At 33.5% G+C, this 22,741-nt stretch overlaps 1 protein-coding gene and 1 pseudogene across 7 annotated transcripts in view; one reads left to right on the forward strand and one right to left on the reverse strand.

Moving 5' to 3' along the window:
• The window catches only part of DOCK7 (dedicator of cytokinesis 7), a 325,545-nt gene that overhangs the window by 243,936 nt on the left and 58,868 nt on the right, over positions 1–22,741 (forward strand). For all 7 annotated transcript variants that reach the window (XR_005215342.1, XR_005215344.1, XR_005215343.1 and 4 more), the window contains 5 exons: positions 14,587–14,769; positions 14,879–15,014; positions 17,539–17,635; positions 19,980–20,076; positions 22,446–22,580. Coding sequence is in view for 1 of the 7 variants with exons in the window: in XM_037827046.1 (XP_037682974.1) it covers positions 14,587–14,769; positions 14,879–15,014; positions 17,539–17,635; positions 19,980–20,076; positions 22,446–22,580 (648 nt within the window). In the remaining 6 variants the exon portion in view is untranslated. The remainder of the gene's footprint in view (positions 1–14,586; positions 14,770–14,878; positions 15,015–17,538; positions 17,636–19,979; positions 20,077–22,445; positions 22,581–22,741) is intronic.
• LOC119528178 lies at positions 12,183–12,983 on the reverse strand (annotated as a pseudogene).

Consider the following 22,741-nt stretch of genomic DNA (forward strand, 5'->3'; position numbering starts at 1 on the left):
GACAACAGAACAATTTGTTGAAAAAAAAAAAAAAAAAAAAAGAACTAATCTGGGGATACTATTGATTCTCATTTTTGAATGGTTAGCTTTATTTTTTTCCTGTCTTCCTACTTTCTTTCAGTCTTTATTAATGGTTTTTTTAATCTAATTTTTTAGATGATTGTCTCACTCATTAGTTTTCATCCTTTCTTCCTCAATATGTATTTTACACCTAAAAATTTACCTTTAATTATTGTTTTAGTTAAATACCACAGTTTATATGTAGTATCACTTCAAAATATTTATAAAAGTCATTATGATTTCCTTTTAGGTCCTTGGGCTATTTAACAAGATGTTTTAGTTTTATTTTTTAATTTCCATAATGAGAAATTTTCTAATTATCTTTTTGTTTCTTATTTTTGACCTAATTGCATGTTCAGAGAACTTACTTTGTAAGATTTCAGTTTGAAAAGAATACATATTCTTCAGTTGTTTGTTTATATGTAGTGTTCTATACATGTCTGTTATCTAAAATTTGTTAAATCATGTTTAATTCTTCTTTGTCTTTACTGAGTTTTTATCTGCTTACTGCTTATGATAATCTCCCACTGCCATTGTAGTTTCGTTACTTTCTACCTGTTATCCTGTCAGATTATATTTTATTTCTTTTGAGGCTATAATATGAAGTATTTAAAATTTAAGTTATTTTATATTTTTGGTGAATTAAACCTTCTATCAATATAAACTAATACTTTTTTGCTTTAAAGTTTATTTTGTATGATATTAGTGTAGCTATGCTAGCTTTCTTTTGCTTAATGCATAGATTGTATGGCCTTTCCATCCTTTAACTTTCAGTGTTTTATAACCATTTGTTTTAGATGTGTCTTTAATCAACAGCATGTAGTTTGATTTTGTTTTTATTTTTTAATTTATCTTTGTCTTTTCGATAGTGTTTTAACCCATTTACATTTAGTGTAGTTAAATTTAATGTATGAACATTTTACTTTATTTTTTCTGTTGTCCCACCCATTATATTTCATTTTTTACTTATTTATTTTCTTCCTTCAGATTGATTATTTTTTTCCTCATTCCATTTTTCCCCATTCCACTCTTTCTTATCTGCCTGGTTGTGAGCTATATATTCTATTTATGTTTTCTACATGGTTATATTAGAAATCACAGTATGCTTCCTTAAATTATACACTGTAATGCCAATCAATATCTTTACTTTCACAATGAATGATATAACAATCTGAGGACAGGTTAATTTCACTTACTTCTCTCTCAACTTAAATGTTCTTTTCCTGGATTCTTAATTTTATATATCATTAAATTCCACAAGGCATTATTATTGTTATGGTTATATACAATCAATTATTATTTAGATTTATGCATGTTTTCACCACTTTATTTCTTCTTCACTCTTTCCTGAATTTTCTTTCTGAGATCCTTTTTCTTCTTTATGAAATATACCTTTTAAATTCTTTAATAGTGGCTTGCTCTCGGTGAATTCTCTCTGTTCATTTGAAAAGATGCCTTTATTTGACCTTTGTTCTTTTTTAATTTATTTTAAGATATAGAATTCTGGGTCTACTCTTTTTTCTTTCAGCCCATTGAGGACATCATTCCCACTGTCTTCTTATTTCCATTGTTGCTTTTGATAAGTCAACTGTGATCTAACTATTGCTTCTTTGAAGGTAATCTGTCTTTATTTTTCCTTGCTTCTTTATGATAGTCTCTTTAGGATTGATTTTCTATGGTTTCACTTAATTGAGTCTAGTTTTGGATGTTATTACATATATTCTGCTTGGTATTTGTTGGATTTCTTAAAGCTGTGCTCCAACATTTTTCTTCAGTTCTTTAAAATTCTCAGCCATTATTTGACCACTTTAGATTTTTTTTTATTGTGGTAACATATATGTAGCATAACACTTGCCATTTATCTTATTTTTTAAGTGCAAAATTCAGTGGCTATAGTTATACTTACAGTACTGGGCTACAATCAGCACCAGAACTTTTCCATTCACCCCAAATGAAACTGTGTATCAATTAGCATTAACTCCTGTTCCCCACCCCCACCCCTGCCACTGGTAACCTGTATTATAATTTCTGACTTTATGAATTTGGATATTATTATTTAATATAAGTGAGATCATACAGTATTTGTCCTTTTGTGTCTGGCTTATTTCACTTAATATGATTTCTTCAAGTTTCATCCATGTTGCAGCATACATCATAGCTTCATTCCATTTAGTGGGGAATAATATTCCATTGTATGTATATAACATATTTTGTTTATCCATTCATCTGTCTCTGGACACTAGTTTTTTTCACACCTTTTGGCTATTGTGAACAATGCTTCTATGAACATCTGTGTACAAATACCCGAGTTCCTTCTTCCATTTTTTTTTAAAGTATATACCTAGGAATGGAATCACTGTCAATGATTTTAAGCTTGGATTTTTTGTGGGTTGTGTTGGGGGTGTAGAAAGTGGTTGTTATCGCCCTCTCTGGTAATTTCAGTATCTCTAATCTGTATATCTGTTCCCATTGTCCTTTTCATCATTTTCCACTTATGATGCATTGTTTCCTTGTGTGCCCACTTCTTTGGGTACTGTACTTTGTATTTACAGCATTATTGGTTAATATAATGTGAGGACTGGGATTATGGTTTTTTTCCTTTCAAAAGCTTGTTGATTGGGAATACAAGACAAGTATTGTCTCAATCCTAGTTTAATTTGTTCCCCATCCTCACTCTCAGTTGACAACCTTGCTTCTTCCTTTGCTCACTGGATTCTTACTTTTCCCTTCCCCCCCCTTCTCTTTCTTTCTTTATTAGAGAAGTTGTGGGTTTACAGAACAATGATGCATAAAATACAAGATTCCCATATACCACCCTATTATTAATACCTTGTATTGGTGTGGAGCATTTGCTACAATACAGGAAAGAATGTTTTTATAATTGTACTGTTAACTATAGTCCATGGTTTAACATGTTTATGTAGTGTAGTTCCATGAATTTTTTTAAAAAAATTTATTCTCTTACCATATATACAATTTAACATTTCCCCTTATAACCACATTGAGATAAATATTTCAGTACTGTTGCTTATGTTCACAATGTTGTCCTATCATAACCACCATCTATTAACAAAACATTTCTACTGTTCCAAATAGGAACCTTGAACATTTTAAGCCTAACTTCCTGTGCCGGTTTGAATGTATTGTGTCCCCCAAATGCCATTGTCTTTGTGGTCTTGTGTGGGGCAGACGTTTTGGTGCTGGTTGGATTTGCTTGGAATGTGCCCCACCCAGCTGTGGGAGATGATTTTGATGAGGTGTTCCCATGGAGGCGTGGCCCCGCCCATTCGGGGTGGGCCTTGATCAGTGGAGCTATATAAATGAGCTGACTCAGAGAGAGAAAACTAATGGAGTACAGCTGGGAGTGATGTTTTGAAGAGGAGCAAGCTTGCTAGAGAGGAACATCCTGGGAGAAAGCCGTTTTGAGGCCGGAGCTTTGGAGCAGACGCCGGCTGCCTTCCCAGCTAACAGAGGTTTTCCGGACGCCATTGGCCATCCTCCGGTGAAGGTGCCCGGTTGCTGATGTGTTGTCTTGGACGCTTTGTGGCCTTAAGACTGTAACTGTGTAGTGAAATAAACCCCCGTTTTATAAAAGCTTATCCATCTCTGGTGTTTTGCATTCTGCAGCATTAGCAAACTAGGACATTCCCATTCCGTGTCACCACCAAGTTCTGACTCTATGAGTGTGCTTATTCATATCAATGATCTGAATCATACTGATATGAAATAGTCATGTTATTTCATATCAGTGAGATCATACAATATTTGTCCTTTTCACTCAACATGATGCCTTCATGATTCAAACATGTTGAATCAGGGTTTCATTCCTTTTTATGGCTGAAGAGTATTCCTTTGTATGTGTATACCACATTTTAATTTATCCATTCATCAGTTGATGGACAGTTGGGTTGCTTCCATCTTTTGGTAATTGCCACTGTGTTTGAGTCCCTAATTTCAGTTCTTTTGGTTTTATGCCTAGTAGGGGGATTGCTGGGTCCTATGGTAATTCTGTACTTTCTGAGGAACCACCACACTGTCTTCTATGGTGGCTACACCATTTTATATTACCACCAGCAATGATTGAGTGTTCCTGTTTTTCTACATCCTCTCCAACACTTTTTATTTTCTGTTTTTTAATAGCAGCCATTCTAATGGGTATGAAATGATATCTCGTTGTAGTTTTGATCTGCATTTCCTTTATGGCATTTCCTTTCACGTGCTTTCTGGCCATTTGTATATCTTCTTTGCAGAGATGTCAATTCAAGTCTTTTGTCCATATTTAAGTTGGGTTGTTGTTAAGTTGAAGGATTTCTTTATGTATTCTGGATATTAAACCTTTATTGGATATGTGATTTCCAAATATTTTCTCCCATTGTGTAGGTTGTTGTTTTACTTTCACGGCAATGTACTTTGAGGCACAAAAGTTTTTATTTATATTTTTCTTTTGTTTTTGTGCTTTGAGAATAAAGTTGATAAAATCATTGCTTAAAACAAAGTCCTGAAGATGCTTCCCTACATTTTCTTCTAGGAGTTTGATAGTTCTGGCTCTTATATTGAGGTCTTTGATCCATCTCGAGTTGATTTTTGTAAATGATGTAGGGTAGGGGTCTTACTATTTATTTATTTATTTATTTATTTATTTATTTATTTATTCTGCAAATTGAGATCCAGTTTTCCCAGCACCATCTGTTGAAGAAACTATTCTTTCCCAATTGCATTGTCTTTGTCCCCTTGTCAAAAATCAGTTGGCCATAAATGTTAGGGTTGATTTCTGAGCTCTCAATTTGATTTCATTAGTCTGTCTGTCTGTTCTTGTGCCAGTACCGTGCTGTTTTGATTACTGTGGCTTTATAACAAATTTTAATATTGGGAGGTATGAGTCTTCCAACTTCATTCTTGTTTTTCCAGATGGCTTTAGCTATTCAGTGCCTGTTACCCTTCCATATAAATTTGATGATTGACTTTTCCATTTCTGCAGAGAAGGTTGTTGGAAATTTGATTGAGATTGCACACAATCTATAAATTGCTTTGCATAGGATTGCTATCTTAAAGATATTTAGACTTCCAGTCCATGAACATGGAATGTCCTTCCATTTATTTAGGTCTTCTTTGATTTCTTTTAGCAGTGTTTTGTAGTTTTCTGTGTACAAGTCTTTTACATCCTTGTTCCGACTTACTCCTAAATGTTTGATTCCTGTAGTTTCTATTATGAATGGAATATTTTTCTTGATGTCTTCTGATTGTTTGGTGCTTGTGTGTATAGACAATACTGATTTTTGTGCGTTGATTCTGAGCTTTAGTGTGGATTTTTCAGGACTTTCTTTATATAGGTTTTCTCTTTCCTTTCCAGTTTGGATGCCTTTTATTTCTTTTTCTTGCCTAATTTCTCTGGCTAGCTCTTCAGTACAATGTTGCATAACACTGGTGCCAGTGGATATCCTTGTTTTTCCTGATCTTAGAGGGAAAGCCTTCAGTCTCTCACCATTAAGTAAGATATTAGCTGTGGGCTTCTTATATATTCACTTTATGATGTTGAGGAAATTTCCTTCTATTCCTAGTATTCTAATTTTTTCTTTTTTAAATCAAGAAATGGTGCTATATTTTGTCAAATGTCCTCTTGGATCAATTGAGATAATCAGCTGGTTTTTTTTTTTTTTTCATTCGTTAATGTAATGTTACCTTAATTGATTTTCTTATGTTGAACCAACCTTGTATACCAGGGATAAATCCCACTTGATCATGGTGTATAACTCTTTTAATATGCTATTGGATTCAATTTGCTAGTATTTTGTTGAGAATTTTTGCATCTATAGTCATAAGAGATATTGGTCTGTAATTTTCTTGTGGTATCTTTATCTGGCCTTGTAGAATGAGTTAGGGAGCAATCCCTCCTATTCAACTTCTTTGAAAAATTTGAGCTGCATTGGAATTTAGTCATCTTGGAATGTTGGTAAAATTCTCCCAATAAACCTTCTGGTCCTGGACTTTTCTTTGTAGGGAGGTTTTTGATGACTGATTCAGTCCCTTTATTAGTTTTGGTTTGTTGAGATCTTCTGTTCTTCTTGAGACAAAGTAGGTAGTTTGCTTGTTTCTAAGAATTTGTCCATTTTTCTAAGTTACCTAATTTATCGACATAGAATTGTTCATAATAAATTCTTACAGTCATTTTTATTTCTGTGGGGTTGGTATTAATGCCCCCCTTTTCATTTCTGATTTCATTATTTGTACACACCCCCCCCCCTTTTTTTGGTCAGTCTAATTAAAAGTTTGGCACCTAAGATCTTTTCAAAGATCTTTTGAATTTGTTGATTCTCTGTATTGTTTTTTGTTTTTCTGTTTCACTTATCTCTCCTGTAATATTTGTTATTTTCTTCCTTCTGCTCACTTTGGGTTTAGTTTGCTCTACTCTTTCTAGTTCTTCCAATTTTTAGGTTAGGTCTCTGCTTTGAAGTCCTTTTTGTAATGTAAGCGTTTAGAGCTATAATTTTCCCTCTCATTGCTGCCTTTGCTGCATCCCAGAAGTTTTGGAATGTTGTATTTTTGTTTTCACCACCTCAAGATATTTCCTAATTTCCTCTTTATCCCATTGGTTGTTTAAGAGCATGTTGTTTATTTTCCACATATTTGTGAATTTTCTATTTCTCCCTCTGTTATTGATTTCTGGCTTCATTTTGTTGTGATTGGAGAAGGTACACTAAATGATTTCAATATTTTTTAATTTTTTGAAGATTGTTTTGAGACCTTATGTATAGTCTTTCCTGGAAAATGATCCATATGCACTTGAGAAGAATGTATAATCTGTTTTTGTTAGATGAAGTGTTCCAAATATGTCTGTTAAGTTTGGTTGATTTAGAGTCTCATTCAATTCTTGTACTTCCTTATTGAGCTTCTGCCTAGATGTTCTATCCATTATTGAGAGTGGTTTTTGTATTAAAGTCTCCTACTATTAATATAAAACCATTAGTTTTTCCCTTCAACTCCGTCAGTATTTGCTACATATATTTTGGATCTCTGCTCTTAGTTGCATATATATTTATAATCATTCCATCTTCTTCGTGAATTGACCCCTCTATAAGTATATAATGACTCTCTTTGTTCCTTTTAAGTGTTTGTGACTTAAAGTCTATTTTATGTTAGTATAGCTACCCCTGCTCTCTTTTTGTGACTAATTGCATGGTAAATTTTTTCCATCCTTTCACTTTTAACGTTTGTAACTTTGAATTTAAGGTGAGTCTCTTGCAGACGGCATATTAGTTGGGTCATGATTTTTTTTTTTTTATCCATTTACAGTTAAAGTCACTACTGATAATGCAGGACTTTTTCTGCCATTTTTCCATTTAGCCCTTGTAAGTCTCATACCTTTTTTGGCCCTCAGTTCTTCTGTTAATGCCTACTTTTATATGCATTTGTTTCTTTTTGTTGTATTATATTGCAAGCCTTCTCTTTTTTCTCTGGATATGTTTTTCATATATTTTCCTTGTGATTACTTGGGTTTAAAATGTAATATCCTAAATATGTAACAGCCATATTTGGTTTGATACCAACTTGATGTCAGTAGCATACACATATACCTTTTCTATACCTCTCCATCCCCCACCTTCTTTTTACTTGTAACAACTTACATCTTTGTACATTTTATGTCCTAAACCATTGATTTGTCATTATTTATTATTCATTTGCATTTTATCACCTCTTGAAAATAAGATGTGGAGATACTTACCCAACAATACAATGCAATAATACTGGCATTTTTAACTACCCAAATGGTTACCTTTACTGGAGGTCATTATTTCTTTATGCCACTTTGAACCACTGTCTAGTGTCCTTTCCTTTCAGTCTGAAGAACTCCCTTTAGCATTGCTTGTAGGGCAGGTCTAGTGGTGATGAACTCCTCTCAGCCTTTTGTTTATCTAGGAATGTCTTAATCTCTTCCTCATTTTTGAAAGAAAGTCCTGCTAGATATAAAATTGTTGGTTGTTACTTGTTTTCTTTCAGCACTTTAAGTGTTTAAAGTGCCTTCTTTGCCTTCTTGCCTCCATGGTTTCTGATGGGAAATCTGCACTCAATCTAATCAGGGTTCCCTTGTATATAATACATTGCTTTTTTTTGCACTTTGACTCACTCTCCTTGTCTTTTGCATTCAGTAGTATGATCAATATATGATGGGCTGTATTTTTCTTCATATTTATCCTGTTTGCTGTTCCCTGCAATTCTTGGCTGTATATATTCACATCTTATGCTAAGTTTGGGAAATTCCGTCTTTATTTCTTTGAATATTCTTTCTTCCCCTTTCTCTCTTCTCCTTCTGGGACTTCCATAATGTGTATATTGGTGTGCTTGATGGTGTCCCATAGCTGTCTTAGGCTATTTTCGCTTTTAATATTTCTCTGTATTTTCCTTTTTCTCCTGGAGCATTTTTTGAATCATGTTTTTAAAGTCTTTTTTGGTATGTTCACATTCTGTCTTCTTCATTGGTGTTTGCTGAATTCTTGTCCTCTTACTTTTGATATGCCATTATTTCCTTTCCTTCGTTTTGTACTATTTCATTGCACACTGCACATTATAAAATTTTAGAAGGTTAATTCTGTGATTTATTCCCTGGGATGTCTATTTCTTGATTTTGTAACCATCTAGTGATAAAATAGAGATTTTCTTGAATTTCAGCACTCCTGCTAGGAAGGTCTGCCCAAGGCAAATACAGTGTACAAGTTCCTCACTGTCTTTTCAGGACCTGTGTATTGTCCTTGGCTTTTGCTTGTTAGTGTTTTTTTGTTTGTTTGTTTTTGTTATTGTTATTGTTTTTTGAGTTCCTCTGTTGACAGAGGTTTGAATGCTCCTTCTATTTCTAGGGAGACGACTTCCCTTTCCCCTTTCCCAGGTGTTTAAGGCAGGCAAGACTTTGCCCCAGACTGTCCATTTCTATAATTTCTTACAGTCTTTTCATTGTATCAGGCTGCTTTCACCTGAAGGGCAAATTCTTTAGGCGGACATGCCAGAGAGGGGCTGTGCTCTGCAGTGGCCTGCTGAAAGAGTAAGGGTGGGTACTGGCAACCCTGTATAGATAGACAATTTTCTGTTCTTTGCCACAATTTACCAGCTTCTTCCTCCCACTTTTGACTGTATACTATAAAGTGTTCTGCTGGCCTCTGGAGTTTCCAAATAGTTGTTTCAGATGGTTCCTGCCTGTTTAATAGTTGTTTGGTGGATGAACTGAATCTTGGAGCCCCTTACTCTGCCATTTTCTCACAGTCCTCTCTTTCCTTTGATTTTGACCCAGAAATTTTTCAATTTTTTGCTAGCTGTTTGATGCTTTTAACAATAGGTTTTTTCTTTTATGAATTTTTATTATGAAAAATTTTAAATATATAGAAAAGTTGGAGGAATAATGTAATGAACATCCCGTTACCCAGCTCCTGGATTCAACAGTTATCATCTGACCATGTTTGCTTTATCAATCTTTTTTCTAATTGTTGAAAGGAAATTGAAAATGTGAGACTCCATCCCTAAATTTTCCAGTGTGTATTTCCTGAGAAAATGGACATTCTAATGCATATTCATTGTAGCATTAACACACCTAAGGAAATTAACAATCATTTGTTAATGTCATCTGATATACATTCCGTATTCAAATTTCCTCAATTGTCTCAAAAGTCTTTTTAAGCTGTTTTTTCAAACCGTGATCCAATCAAGCTTCATGCATTACATTTGATTGTTATATATCTTTTGTGTTTTTTAGTTTAGAAAACTTCTCCCACTTTCTTTTTCCCTGACATAGACTTTTTGAAAAGATGAAGCCATGTGGCTTGTTGGATGTCCCACATTCTTGATCTGTCCTAATTGTTTCCTTGGAGTGTTACTGAACTATTTCTCTAGCCTTTGTATATACCATAAATTAGAAGTTAAAGCTGATGGCTAAATTGGATTTAGGTTCAGTATTTTTGGCTAGAGTACCCTGTAGATAGACTGTGTACTTCGTATTGCATCATATCAATAGGCATATACTTTCAAGTTGTCTCGCTACTTGTAATGCTAAGTTTTGGTTAAGGTGATGACTGCCTTAAAGAACATAAAGATATATGTTCCTAAAAACACATTCATAAAAAACATAAAGTTAAGTTTTTGCTTTTGCAATCAGCAAGATGCCTATAGAGTGAAAATTTGGGAACCACACAAATATTTGGTTTTCAAACAACCTTTTACTTAATGTTATAACGTGTTGATGATGCCTGCCTGAATCACTTATTTCACTGAGGATTGAAAAAATGCTAATTTTGTTATTTTATTGTTTCTACGTTTACTGTTTGACGTTATTTTCTAAGTTTTTCTCTCATTAACTCCTAAAATGGCAGGGTCTATGTTTAATTATTTCCTATTATCTGTTTGCAAAATAAGGAGTTAGTGTAATGGTTAGTTCTTATTGTAACAGATGAGTTTATTTTTTCTTTCATAAGATTAAAAAAATACATGTGGCCCAGCTTTTTCTTGTTGCCTTCAATGACAAGGTTGGTTTGAATTACCTAGTTCAATATTATCAAAAGCAAAAGTCTTCTTGCTTTTCTTTATAGTTTTACTATATTATATATATCCCTACACAATATTTTGTTCACTGCTGTGTGTTTTTACCTTTTTATGAATACATGCTATGTGTAATTTTGTGACTTGATTTTTTTTTGTCTTTATCATGTTTGTGAGAAGCGTTCATGTTGATATGTATAGCTGTACTCTGTAATACTACAGCAGTCCATTATATGAAAATATAAAGTATATTTATATTTATATTTATTCTCTTGTCAAAGAAATTTGTATTTGCAGTTTTTAGCTATTACAAATAAAGGTGCTGTGAACATTCTTGTATGTCACTCTCTACAAGAGTTTCATTAGATTATACACCTAGGAGTGGAATTTCTGGGTCAGAAAGTATATTTTCCAAAGCAAATGTACCAGTTTACACTCCTACCAGCAGTAAATAAATGTCTCTTGCTCCATATGCTTGCTGAAATTTGCTATTGTTAGTTGATTTACAAGAAGGAGTGAGATGGAATGTTGAAGTGGTAATTTTTGAGAGGATCATTAAAATTGATATTTGAGGGAGCATGCAGTTAATGGTAATGAGAGTTCTAGGATTTGACTGTGAGGGTGAGTGTGTAAAGTAGGTGGTAGTCTTAATTATTGGAAGAGTTGATTAGGAACTGAGGAACAATACGAGATATTTGGAGGATCAAATACATGGATATTAAAATCACCAAGAACTATGACAAGAGTTGTATTGAAAACATTGACCTTGGGCAGAAGCTATAAGCTTGGATATAAGGCTAGTCACCTAGGGATTAGTATCTCTGACAGCAATGATGAGTGTTAGCAGGAGGTATAGTCTGATGAAATGAGATTCAAAGCTGTACATAATAGAAGAGGAAGAGAATGTTCTGGAAGCAGCAGTAATGAGGAACAAGGAGGTTTCTTCTATCCTACTTCCAGGCCTCAAGGGAGATAGCAAGGGTTTTAACTAGAACAAGAAGATGAAAGTAATGTTCAGAGGAGATGTTGAATAAATAGGCATTTTTGCTGATGACTGACCGTGTGTTCCAGTAGGCATAGTGGAAGGTTTCAGGAAATGGGGTAAGGTAACTAATGATGTCAGGAAAGAGAATGTAAGAAAGTATATGGTTATCAGAAGTCAAGGCATAAAAGATGTATTCTGAAGGTTGGGATAAGGAATGTAATCCTCATGGTGTGAAGGCAGATAGGATTGGTGAATCTGTGAATATTACGATGGGGAGTTAGAGGTATGAATCTCACCTGGAGACCTGAATATAGATGTAGTTCTGGATGTAGAACTCTGGGACTTCTTTTACATTCTTGGTAATAGTGTTATGGAAGAATTCTTTCTATTTTCTAGAGGTCGTTCCTTCTTAACCAGAAAATTAAGAAATAACAACCTGAGGCATTATTTTAGGTAATGTATTAACTTCTCTCATAATGCTTCTGGAGTGTTACTGGCTATTTATTTGCCATCACTGGAAGAATGGGAAACTAGTCCCTCAAATCATTTTCTCTGAGGTTTATTTTTTGAAAGTGACCATAACCTCAAGATTTTATTGTCATAATAAAACAAAAGATAAAGCTTAGAACTGGATCACTTGGCCTGTTTTCTTCTTGTCTCCTCCCAGGTCAAAGTGTTTGTATCTCTTATTAGCCAACATTCTCTTAGATGTGCATTTGGCCTCAGCACAATCTTCTTTGTAGTTTTAGCCTTCTAGAGAATTAACTTAGTCTGCCCACTGTAGCCACTCTGCTTTCTGTCATAACGCTGCTTTCTCTGGGCATACAGAGAATCCTTATCTTTCTTGTATTGTGCCACTTAGTTGGGTTGGTGATTTCCATATTTCTTACAGAAAGTGCAGTGGGTTTTAGGATTGTTTACTGTGATTGCAAGAGTGCCCTCAGCATGAAAAAGCTGTAAGTCTTAATTTTAATTCTCTCATGGGAACTTGGTTGAGAAAGACTGTTCTCTATACTGATTTCATGTTGTTTATATAGGCGATAAATTTCTACTAATTTGTGGTGTGCCTTTTCTATCTGTTTACTGATTTAAATGGATGGACAGTGTGAATTTTAATGTAGGTAAATGTGACCATCTTTTTTGTGTTTTATGATGTATGCTTTTTATGTCTGAAGGTATCTCATACCTCCAAGATCATAAATATATTCTCTTATATTCCAAATTTTTTAAAGTCTTGCCTTTTACATTCAAATTCTTTCTTTGTTTGAAATTTATTTTTTATATAATGGTGTGAGGTAGCAATCAAATTTTCTTTTTTCTGTAGGAAAACCAGTTGTCTCAATACTATTTATTGGACAGTCCATCCCTTCACCGCTGATCCGTAGTGCCAACTCTGTCATATAGCACATTTTCACCTACCCATAGTACTGTTTTGTGCTTTCTATTCTATTATTTGTCTATCCATATGCCAATATAAAACTGTGTTGACTACTACTATAGTAAGTGTTGCTCTTTGATAGAGCAAATATGTCCCCCATCCCACCTGGTTCTTCTTTAAGAGTGTCTTGGATATTCTTGGTCCTTTGCTTTTTCCATTTAAATTTTAAAATCAGTTTGCCAAACTTCCAGGAAAAATCTTGCTGGGATTTTTACTTTAATGACATTTTTCCTATAGAGCAATTTGGAGAAAAACTGTCATCTTTACATCACTGAATCTTTTTCATTTTTGTCCGACTTTCTTCAAAATGTTTCACTTTGTTATTGAAAATTCATGTGGCGATACTAGAAATGTCACCCCATGCCTGGTTGTCAAGTTTAGATTATTTTTTTAATTATAAAAAGTGGAAAATTGAGTGTTCAGGCAGTATATGTATACATTTCTGAAAATTTAGCTATAAGAAAGTACCTGCTTTTTAAAGAATGAGCATTTTCATTATGAGATTGTAGATTTTCATGTGGGAGGGTCAAAGTTGCATGTTCCCATGTCAGAGACACTGTAATATGCCAGTTAAGTGATTGTGTAGGTGAACCTAATTATTTCTGTATGCTTCCATGAGAAGCAGTAAGCATGGTGGAAAAAAGCTCCATTTGTGGAGTCACACTGTCACTTTTGAATCCCAGTTCCAGCATTTACTAAAAAATACAAAGTACTTAACTTCTTGGTGGCTTAGTTTCCTTATCTTTAAGGTGGGATAATAATACTTATTTCTTTGGGTTGTTATAAGGGATAAATAAGTGTAAAGTGTTTAGTATAGTGCCTGGCACAGAGTAAGCGTTGTATCAGTGTTAGCTGCTATCATTATCATCATCCAGGAGAGTGGTAAGATTAGGATTCTAGTTAAGTTTATGACCTCAACAGTTAAGTATGTTCACTCTCTGTCTTTCCTCTCAACATCCCCTCCACTGCTTTCTTCTTATTATTCAGAATGTTTGTTAGCCAAGTATTAAATGTAGTATAATGGAAAAGAGCATAGGCTTTGGAGTTTGGTAGACATGCACTAAAATCCTGGCTTTACCTTTTACTAGTATGTATCTTGGACAAATTACTCTCTCTCTAGCTTTCAGTTTGCTTACCTGTAAAGTAGAAGTAATAATAGTTAATACCATTTCTTGAGATTGTTGTGAGATTCAGTAAGATTAAGTGATTGACATAGTGTCTAGCACATTTAAAGTTATGCTTTTTTTGATCATCATCAAAGTTGTTATCATCATTATCATTATTGTCATCCTATATCCTTATCTGTAAAATGGAGATAATACAACTTGCTTGGTAATACCATTGGAAAATTAAATGAAATAATGTATGTAAAGTGCTTAGTATGATGACTGAGACAGAGTATACATCCAATAAATGCTACAAGGTTCTATATGACTATTTTATATAAGCATTGTCTAAATAAAATGGTTTTGTAAAAATTTTTTATTTTTAAGCAATTGTTTTAGAAGAAAACAATTGACAACCAAAAAACAAGAAATAATAATTGATCAATGTGTCTCAGTTTCAGTCTACTTTTATTTATTTTCAGAGTGGCAGGCAACATACTACCTTTTCAGCAGAATCAAGTCGGAGTCTTTTAATCTGTCTACTATGGGTTCTCAAGAATGCGGATGAGACAGTTCTACAAAAGTGGTTTACAGACCTCTCGGTACTACAGCTAAACCGGCTGTTAGATTTGCTTTATCTCTGTGTATCTTGCTTTGAATACAAAGTAAGTAATTATTATACCATTGCAAAGAATAACAAGAAAGGAAACAATGTTGGAAAAGGAAGAAGAAAAATTCCTCAATACCTCCTCTTTTCTAATGTTTAAATTTTAGGGAAAGAAAGTATTTGAAAGAATGAATAGTTTGACCTTTAAGAAATCAAAAGACATGAGAGCAAAGCTTGAAGAAGCTATTCTTGGGAGCATAGGAGCTAGACAAGAAATGGTGCGTCGAAGCCGAGGACAGCTTGGTACGTAATCATTATCTTCTTCTGATGAGAATCTTTTAAATTTCCTTGAACTGTATATTGTAATGATCATTGTTGCAAGCCTTTAATGAAAATCCTGTATTTTAAAGAATGTTTTAGTTGTAATTTTTTAAGAGCTGTTTCTCTGCAGGAATTTGTTAGAATTCTGCTTTAAGTAGGATGAACATACTTCCTGGATTTTTCTGTGTATTCTTAGTTTGTGCCAGTGCCCTTGTGTGAATGTTAATAACATTCCCTTTTCTCTTACAAGTGTCCTGGTTTTCACGGTGAATTAATATACACTCATTTTAAGGCAAAGGTATTGCCAATAAAACTCAAAAATCAAAGAGAAAAAAACGTTTGTAGCATTTGATATCCTAGTTCTGATCTCCAGTCTGTTACCCGTTAGATGTATAACCTTGGCCAGGTCACTTAATCTCCCACCTTCCTTTTCCTCATCTATTTGTGGATTGTTATGAGAATAAAAAGATAGCATAATTATGAGAATAAAAGGATAGCATAAGTAACTGATCTAACTATTTTGTGGAGATCATGCATATATGTGTAAACATTTTATAAATTCTAAAGTGACATACAAATATTATTATTGCTGAGAGCTTCTTAAGATAAGGGATATGACACATGCTAACAGTCTACTATATATTCACTTAAAGTATGACTATATATATATATTCATGGTTATTTTTTAACCCTTGTTTTCTATTAGGCATGGGACATTGGCGTAATGATTATTTATTCCAGTATCCTTCGTATGCTATGTATAAATGTTTGGAATTTAAAAGTGAATAAGACACAGTCTTTCCCTTTGAGGGAATTAATAAAGACCTATTTTTCATTTGAGTTATATACAGTTTACAGTATGCCTCTGGGTTTTCTTTTAACTCATTTATTATGTAAACAACCCTGTGAAAAAGTAAAAATGACTTAATTTTTACTGAGATTATTATGACTAAAACCTCAAGGATAAGTGTCCTCATTTTTAGATAAAGAAACTAAAACTCAAAGAGATACATAACTTACTCAAAATCATACAACTACATGGCATTTCCAAGATCTTTTGACTTCCCATTTAGTGTTCTTTATCTTATACCACAGCTCTTTTTAATGTTTCTTTTTGTAAAAAGTGCAACTGTTAACAATGTGTATTTGTTATATTGCTAATACTGTGGCCTCAGGACAGCTGTCATTGTTTGAATGTTAGAATTGAAGTTCTTATCTTAGGATAATTGAGCTTTTGCAGTTCTACATTTAGACATCTAAGCTAAGCCACCTAATGATAGACATTCTTAAGGAGATGAAAGAGTATTTTGTGAGAAAAAGTTCATAGATATTTATTTTGTTAAATATTTTATATAGGCATATCTATTTTGTTTTCTTTCACAAAATTTCTTAGAGATTTCAAAACAAAAAAAAAGAGAAAAGAAAGAGAAGGAAAAGAAAGCAGGAGAAAAAGACATGTTCCTTATTATGTGGCAAATGACGTTTGTTTTTCAGTATTTTTATCTCTATTTGAACTTCAAATTTTTACTTTCATTATTCTTCTATCCTCCCAACTCAATTTAAAGTCTTATAATTTTTAAAGGAAGTACCAGTTTTCTAGTTAAAAGCCTGAAATCATGGCTCAATTCCATCATTTAAATGTGTATTTGTACATTTCTCCACAATTCTCAGTGCCTTCTCTACTTCTGATAGATTTGAATGAATCAGTTCTATTGCTGATACCCCTTAAAGGAGTCCTTACTATTCAATTTGCCTGCAAACCCAGAAACCTTTTGGGAGAATACTCCCTTATCCCTCTTGTCCTGCCTTACATAGACCCAAAGGAAGAATCCTTCCTATTTTTTTAATTTAATAAATAACAATATATTTAGCTCTTAATATCTGGGCATAAAGTAGTGGACAAAATAGACATCATCTCTGTTCTTAAGTAGCTTATATTCTTATGATCATATGTGCTATGAAGAGAAATAAATTAAGAGGATAGGAAGTGTTGGAGGGTAGAGGAAGGCCGGTCTGAGGAGGTGATGGATGATTGGCCAGAAATCTGAATGATGTAAGATTGTTAATTGTGCAAAAATCTGTAGAAAGAGCAATCAGGTAGAAGGAACAGCAACAATTACACAGGTCCTAAATCAAGAGCATATATAGTATCAAGGAGTAGCCAGGAGAAGAATAACTGTAATGGTGTAAGCAAGAGAGGGAAAGTAGTAGGAAATGAAGATCATGTAGGGCTTTAAAAACTACGATTAAGATTTTGAATAAAATTAATGTTAGAAACTTTGCTTATTTTAAAAGGTACTTATTTTTTATATTCAATGCAACAAAAGATATTTCTTCTATCACTGTTTTGAAAAAGTTTCAATAAAAAGCACTGTTACCAGGTTTTTCCACTTGTACATTAGGATTAAATGGCTCTATGCAGTGTTTCTTGTATGTTTGCAAACACACATATATGTAGTCCAACTGAAATAAAATTTTTGAATTGGTTTTGAAATTTATTTGACAGAGAGAAGTCCATCTGGAAGTGCCTTTGGAAGTCAAGAAAACCTGAGGTGGAGAAAAGATATGACTCACTGGCGTCAAAACACAGAGAAACTTGACAAGTAATACATTCTTATATTTTTTCTTTGTGACAGGCTTCTTAGATTTCAGCTGCAATAAGAAAATGATGACTGTAGTGTTATTTTATATATGTATTAGACATTCAAATATTAGAACACAAGATCATTATATTTTATTTTTAAATTTTAAATGTAAAAAGATTTCGGGAGAAGAATTTTTCATTGTAGTATAGTGAAACAAATTGTTACATTTTAAACCCCATTTTCCTCAACAGATCCTTTTGGAAAATGAATTCAACATCTGTTTTCTCACCATAGTTAGGTCTCATACTGAGCTAAACATTTCAAGGGTTATAAAGAATTAGAAAACTAATCTTTGCTCTCTTGGAGTTTTGAACATGAATAAGAAGAGGTGAAACACAATGATGTCTTCTCTTTCTAACACTAAGACAAACTAGGTGCACTCACTCATGACCCTACTGCCAAAAACAACTAAAAGTGGTGGATAAAATATAAAGAACTTATTTTTAAAGGTATCAATGACCTGATCAGAATATAAGGAATGCTCAGAGGACTAATATAAAGGGAAGTCAGGAACCCAGAGAAGAAAGTAGAAGGGATACTGGCTTTTGCCTTAAGGGATTTTGCTAAATGGGATGAAATTATTCAAGTCAAGAAACAAGAAACAAAGCTTAGGATTTGCCCAAATTGTGGAATCTCATTGGAAACTACTTCCTAACCCTAAAGAACTTTACCTCCTGTATAAGGGGAACATCGCTCCAGTGACTTCAGGTAAAATTGTCTCATTGAATGGAAGAGCTAAAATTTCTCTTTTGAGAATTTGTAATTAGAAGCTTGACTGGCCAGAAAAACTTTAATTTAAGGGTAAGGTGTCTAACTGATTCCAGTTTGCCTAGAATTTCCTCGTTTTATCACCAAATGTGGAATGGCCCACATCTAGGGAACCCCTCAATCCTGTCCTAGAGCAAATCAGGATAGTTGGTCAACGAACTAATTTTCTTGTCTGAGAGTAATTGTCTGTCTGAGAACCAACTTCAAGACCAAGTATTAGAGAATTCTCATTAATAAAATTCCAGAAATATCAGCTCACAGTCAGTAAAATCACAGAACTTAAGGAAACAAGGCCCTGTGAGAGCCAACAGATAGATAAACAGCAGACTCAGTACCATATAGTCCAGAGTTTTGAATTATCAGGTACTGAATATAATATAAATATGTTAAAATTCTTAAGTTTTGAATGTGTGATTTCCTCTCTTTTTTTCTGTCTGTCCAAATCCCTTACTCGGATTGTTATTCCATGTTGAATTTTTTATAAATCACAAAATAGTCAAGTACTATGCTATTAGTATACTTGCTTTTTTTCTCATTTGTGTAATATCTCAGGTTATCTTGCTGTGTTTTGAGGAAGACTTTTTGGTGTTTTCCTGATTTTTTTTTTAAACCATTTTGTTATTTTTGTATTTCTTTACAAAATCTCACTGGAAGATTTAAATTCGAATATCATATATGCTTTTCTCATTTAACTCTGATAACTATGTTGTATTTTATCCTTACATTTTATTTGTAAAATGTATATTCATGAAGTATTCTCTTTAATGGTGGTGATATAGATTCAGAGACTTGCAGATCGAAGAACTTTGAAAGTTAGCATTTAGTATGTTCTTGTGCTTTCACTTTGATTTATGTGTTCTTTTGTCTACTCATATGTATTATATGGCTAAAGCAATAATGTAAACTTTACCCATATACCATATTTGGTTATTCTTAATTTTTAAAATTTTAATTATAGAATTATTTTATAAATTGAAATATGCAAGTAAAGCACTTTAATGCATCAAATTGTTTTGTTTCTAATGAGTGAATGCATTCATGTCTCCCTGAAGCATTAAATTATCTCCTGAGAGTAGATGTATCAAAAATTTGGGGAAACTGGATACAAATTTAGAAAAAAATAAGTAATTTTATCCTGAATATTTAAATACATTGAAATTTCTTTCGGATATTGGTTTCCCTGAAGCAGCCCTAAATCAAGCTCGTATAGCGCCACCTAGTGTCAATGGTCAGTCCTGTGTTTGCTGCATATCTGCTTAAAAGCTAAACATTTATGTTTTGGGGCACTGTGGTACTGTAATGGGGTGAAAAAATGTTTATTGGTATGATTGACAAAATGAAAAATAAAACAATTTTTAATATGTTAAATGTTGCCTTTTTCTTTACTCTCTTGTAGTCTTTCATTTAGACAAATACTGAAAATGGTTTCAAGTTTTTTTCATTTCTATGAATCCTGAAGTCTTTTTTGAATTGTGAAACTACTGGAGTTTTTTTTTTAAAGATAAATATCAGTTCTTATAATATTTTATATTAGGTCAAGAGCAGAGATTGAACATGAAGCACTGATTGATGGAAACCTGGCAACTGAAGCAAACCTAACGATTTTGGATACCTTAGAGATTGTTGTACAGGTAAGTAACACGAAGAAGAGGAAATTCATGTGCAGATTTGGTAAATTTGTGGGGAGGGGGATTTATTAAGCCACATAATTTTACTTTTAAGTAGCAGTAGCTCCAAAAAGTTCAATTCCAAGCATTCTGTGATTCTCTTGCTCTAATTATAAATTTTATCTTCTCCCACAGCTTCAACTGTTTATTATGTGAGGATAATTATAAAACCTGTACCTCTTTATCTCTCCCCTTCAAAGTTTAGTCCTGCATTTCCAAATATCCAGAGTATTTATAGTTTGATGTTCTGTCATCATACCATGTATTAGCATACTACATATAGATGGAAACTGGGTCTATTTAGTGCCTTCTACATACCACAGCAGTGTTTTAGGCTCTTTATATATAAATATCTGATTTAGTTCTAATAGTAGCCCTCTAGGTAGTAATGATCCTGTCAGTAACAATAGTGATTCATTTGTTCCTGATTAGAAATTCATACAGTTGAAACTACTATTATCCCCGTCTTGTAAATGAGAATATTGACACACAGAGATGTTACATAATTGCCCATGATCCACACGTAGTAAGCAGAGGAGTCAGGATTTAAATCAGTTACTAACACATGTCTCACACCTATCCATTCCTTTTCTTTTACCACCACTCTTAAGTTCTAATTTGAATGCTATTACAGTAGCCACCTACTTCATGATATTCAGTCTTTTTTTTTAAACAGTTTTATTCACACACCATACAATCCATCCAAAGTGTACAATCAGTGGCTCTCAGTATAATCACAGAGTTGTGTATTCATTACCACAATCAATTTGAAAACATTTTCATTACTCCCCGAAGAAAAATCCCAGACCTCTTATATCCCTATATTATTGACACTTAGCATTGGTATGGTACCTATGTGACAATTGATGAAAGAATATTACAATATTACTGTTAACTGTAATCCATAGTTTGTATTCATTTTATGTTTTCCCGTATACCAACCTATTGTTAACAGCTGGTGGTAGAAGCTTTTATTCTAATTCATGGAAGAGCATTCTTATACTTGTACTGTTAACCACAGTCGTCATCCACAACAGAATTCTCTATGTTATAAAGTCCTATGTTTTGTCCTCTAGCTTTCCTTCTAGTAACATACTCAACCCTAAACTTCCCCTTTCAACCACAATCACCCCCATAAATCAGCACTATTAATTACACTCACAGTAATGTGCTACCATCACCTCTATCCATTTCCAAGCTTTTACAATCGACTTTATTAAAAATTATGCACAAATAACACATCAGGTTCCCATTTTCTAGCCTCATTCTATTTCCTGGTAACCTATACTCTATATATTTTAACTCTATGAGTTTGCTCATTGTAATTAGTTTATATTAGTAAGGTCATGCAATATTTGTCCTTTTCTCTTTGACTTATTTCAGTCAACATAATGTCCTCAGGGTTCAACCATGTTGTCGCATGCATCATGACTTCATTCCTTCTTACAGATGAATGATATTCCATTGTATGTATATACCACATCTTGTTTATCCATTCATCGATTGATGGACATTTAGGTTGCTTCCATCTTTGGGCAATTCTGAATAATGTCACTGTGAACATTGGTGTGCAAATGTCTTTTTTCATCCCTGCTTTCAGTGTTTACCTAGTAGCAGGATTGCTAGATAATGTGGCAGTTCTATGCTTAACTTCCTGAGGAACTTCCAAACTGTCTTCCACAGTGGCTCTACCATTCTCCATTCCCATCAGCAGTGAATAAGAGTTCCTGTTTCTCTACCTCGTCTCCAACACTTGTGGTTTTCTGTTTTTTCAATAGTGGCCATGCTAGTAGGTTCGAAACTATATCTCATTGTGATTTTGATTGCATTTTCCTAATAGCTAGTGATATTGAGCATCTTTTCATGTGCTTTTTAGCCATTTGTATTTGCTTTTCGGAAAAGTGTTTATTCAAGTCTTTTGCCCATTTTTTAAAATGCAATATTATTGAGATATATTCATATACCATACAATCCAACCGAAGTATACAATCATTGGCTCACAGTATCATCACATAGTCATGCATACATCACCTTGAACAATTTTAGAACATTTTCATCACTCCAGAAAAGAAATTTGTTTACTAATTTTCCCAAAACACACTTTATGCTTTCCAATTCTATGTTCCTCTTTTTTATCATTCAAATCTTATCCATTCTCTTTGCCTTTTTCATCTCTTTGCTAAATCCTGCTCGGCTCCTCCTCCTCAAAGTCCTCCTGAATCTTATATCTTATGTTATCATTTTCCTATTATTTTTAATTTGGTATATATATATATATATATCTTCCTAACCAACTACAGTGCATCTCTATTTTATTTATCTTTAAATTGCAGACAGTTTCTGTAACCGAGTCCAAAGAGAGCATTCTTGGTGGGGTACTAAAAGTGCTACTACACAGCATGGCCTGTAACCAAAGTGCAGTTTATCTGCAACACTGTTTTGCGACACAGAGAGCCCTGGTCTCAAAGGTAAGTTATTTTGTACCTGCAGTCTTATCAGACTTTGCTTCCTTTATTAACATTGTGTAAGATCATTTGGCATGTCCATTGGTTAATATATTTGTAATTAAAATAATAACCTAGGACCGTTGATTCTTCTTTTCCTCCCTACTACTGCCTGCCTTTTGGAC

The sequence above is a fragment of the Choloepus didactylus genome, chromosome 2 (genome assembly GCF_015220235.1).
Source record: "Choloepus didactylus isolate mChoDid1 chromosome 2, mChoDid1.pri, whole genome shotgun sequence".
Classification (NCBI taxonomy): domain Eukaryota; kingdom Metazoa; phylum Chordata; class Mammalia; order Pilosa; family Megalonychidae; genus Choloepus; species Choloepus didactylus.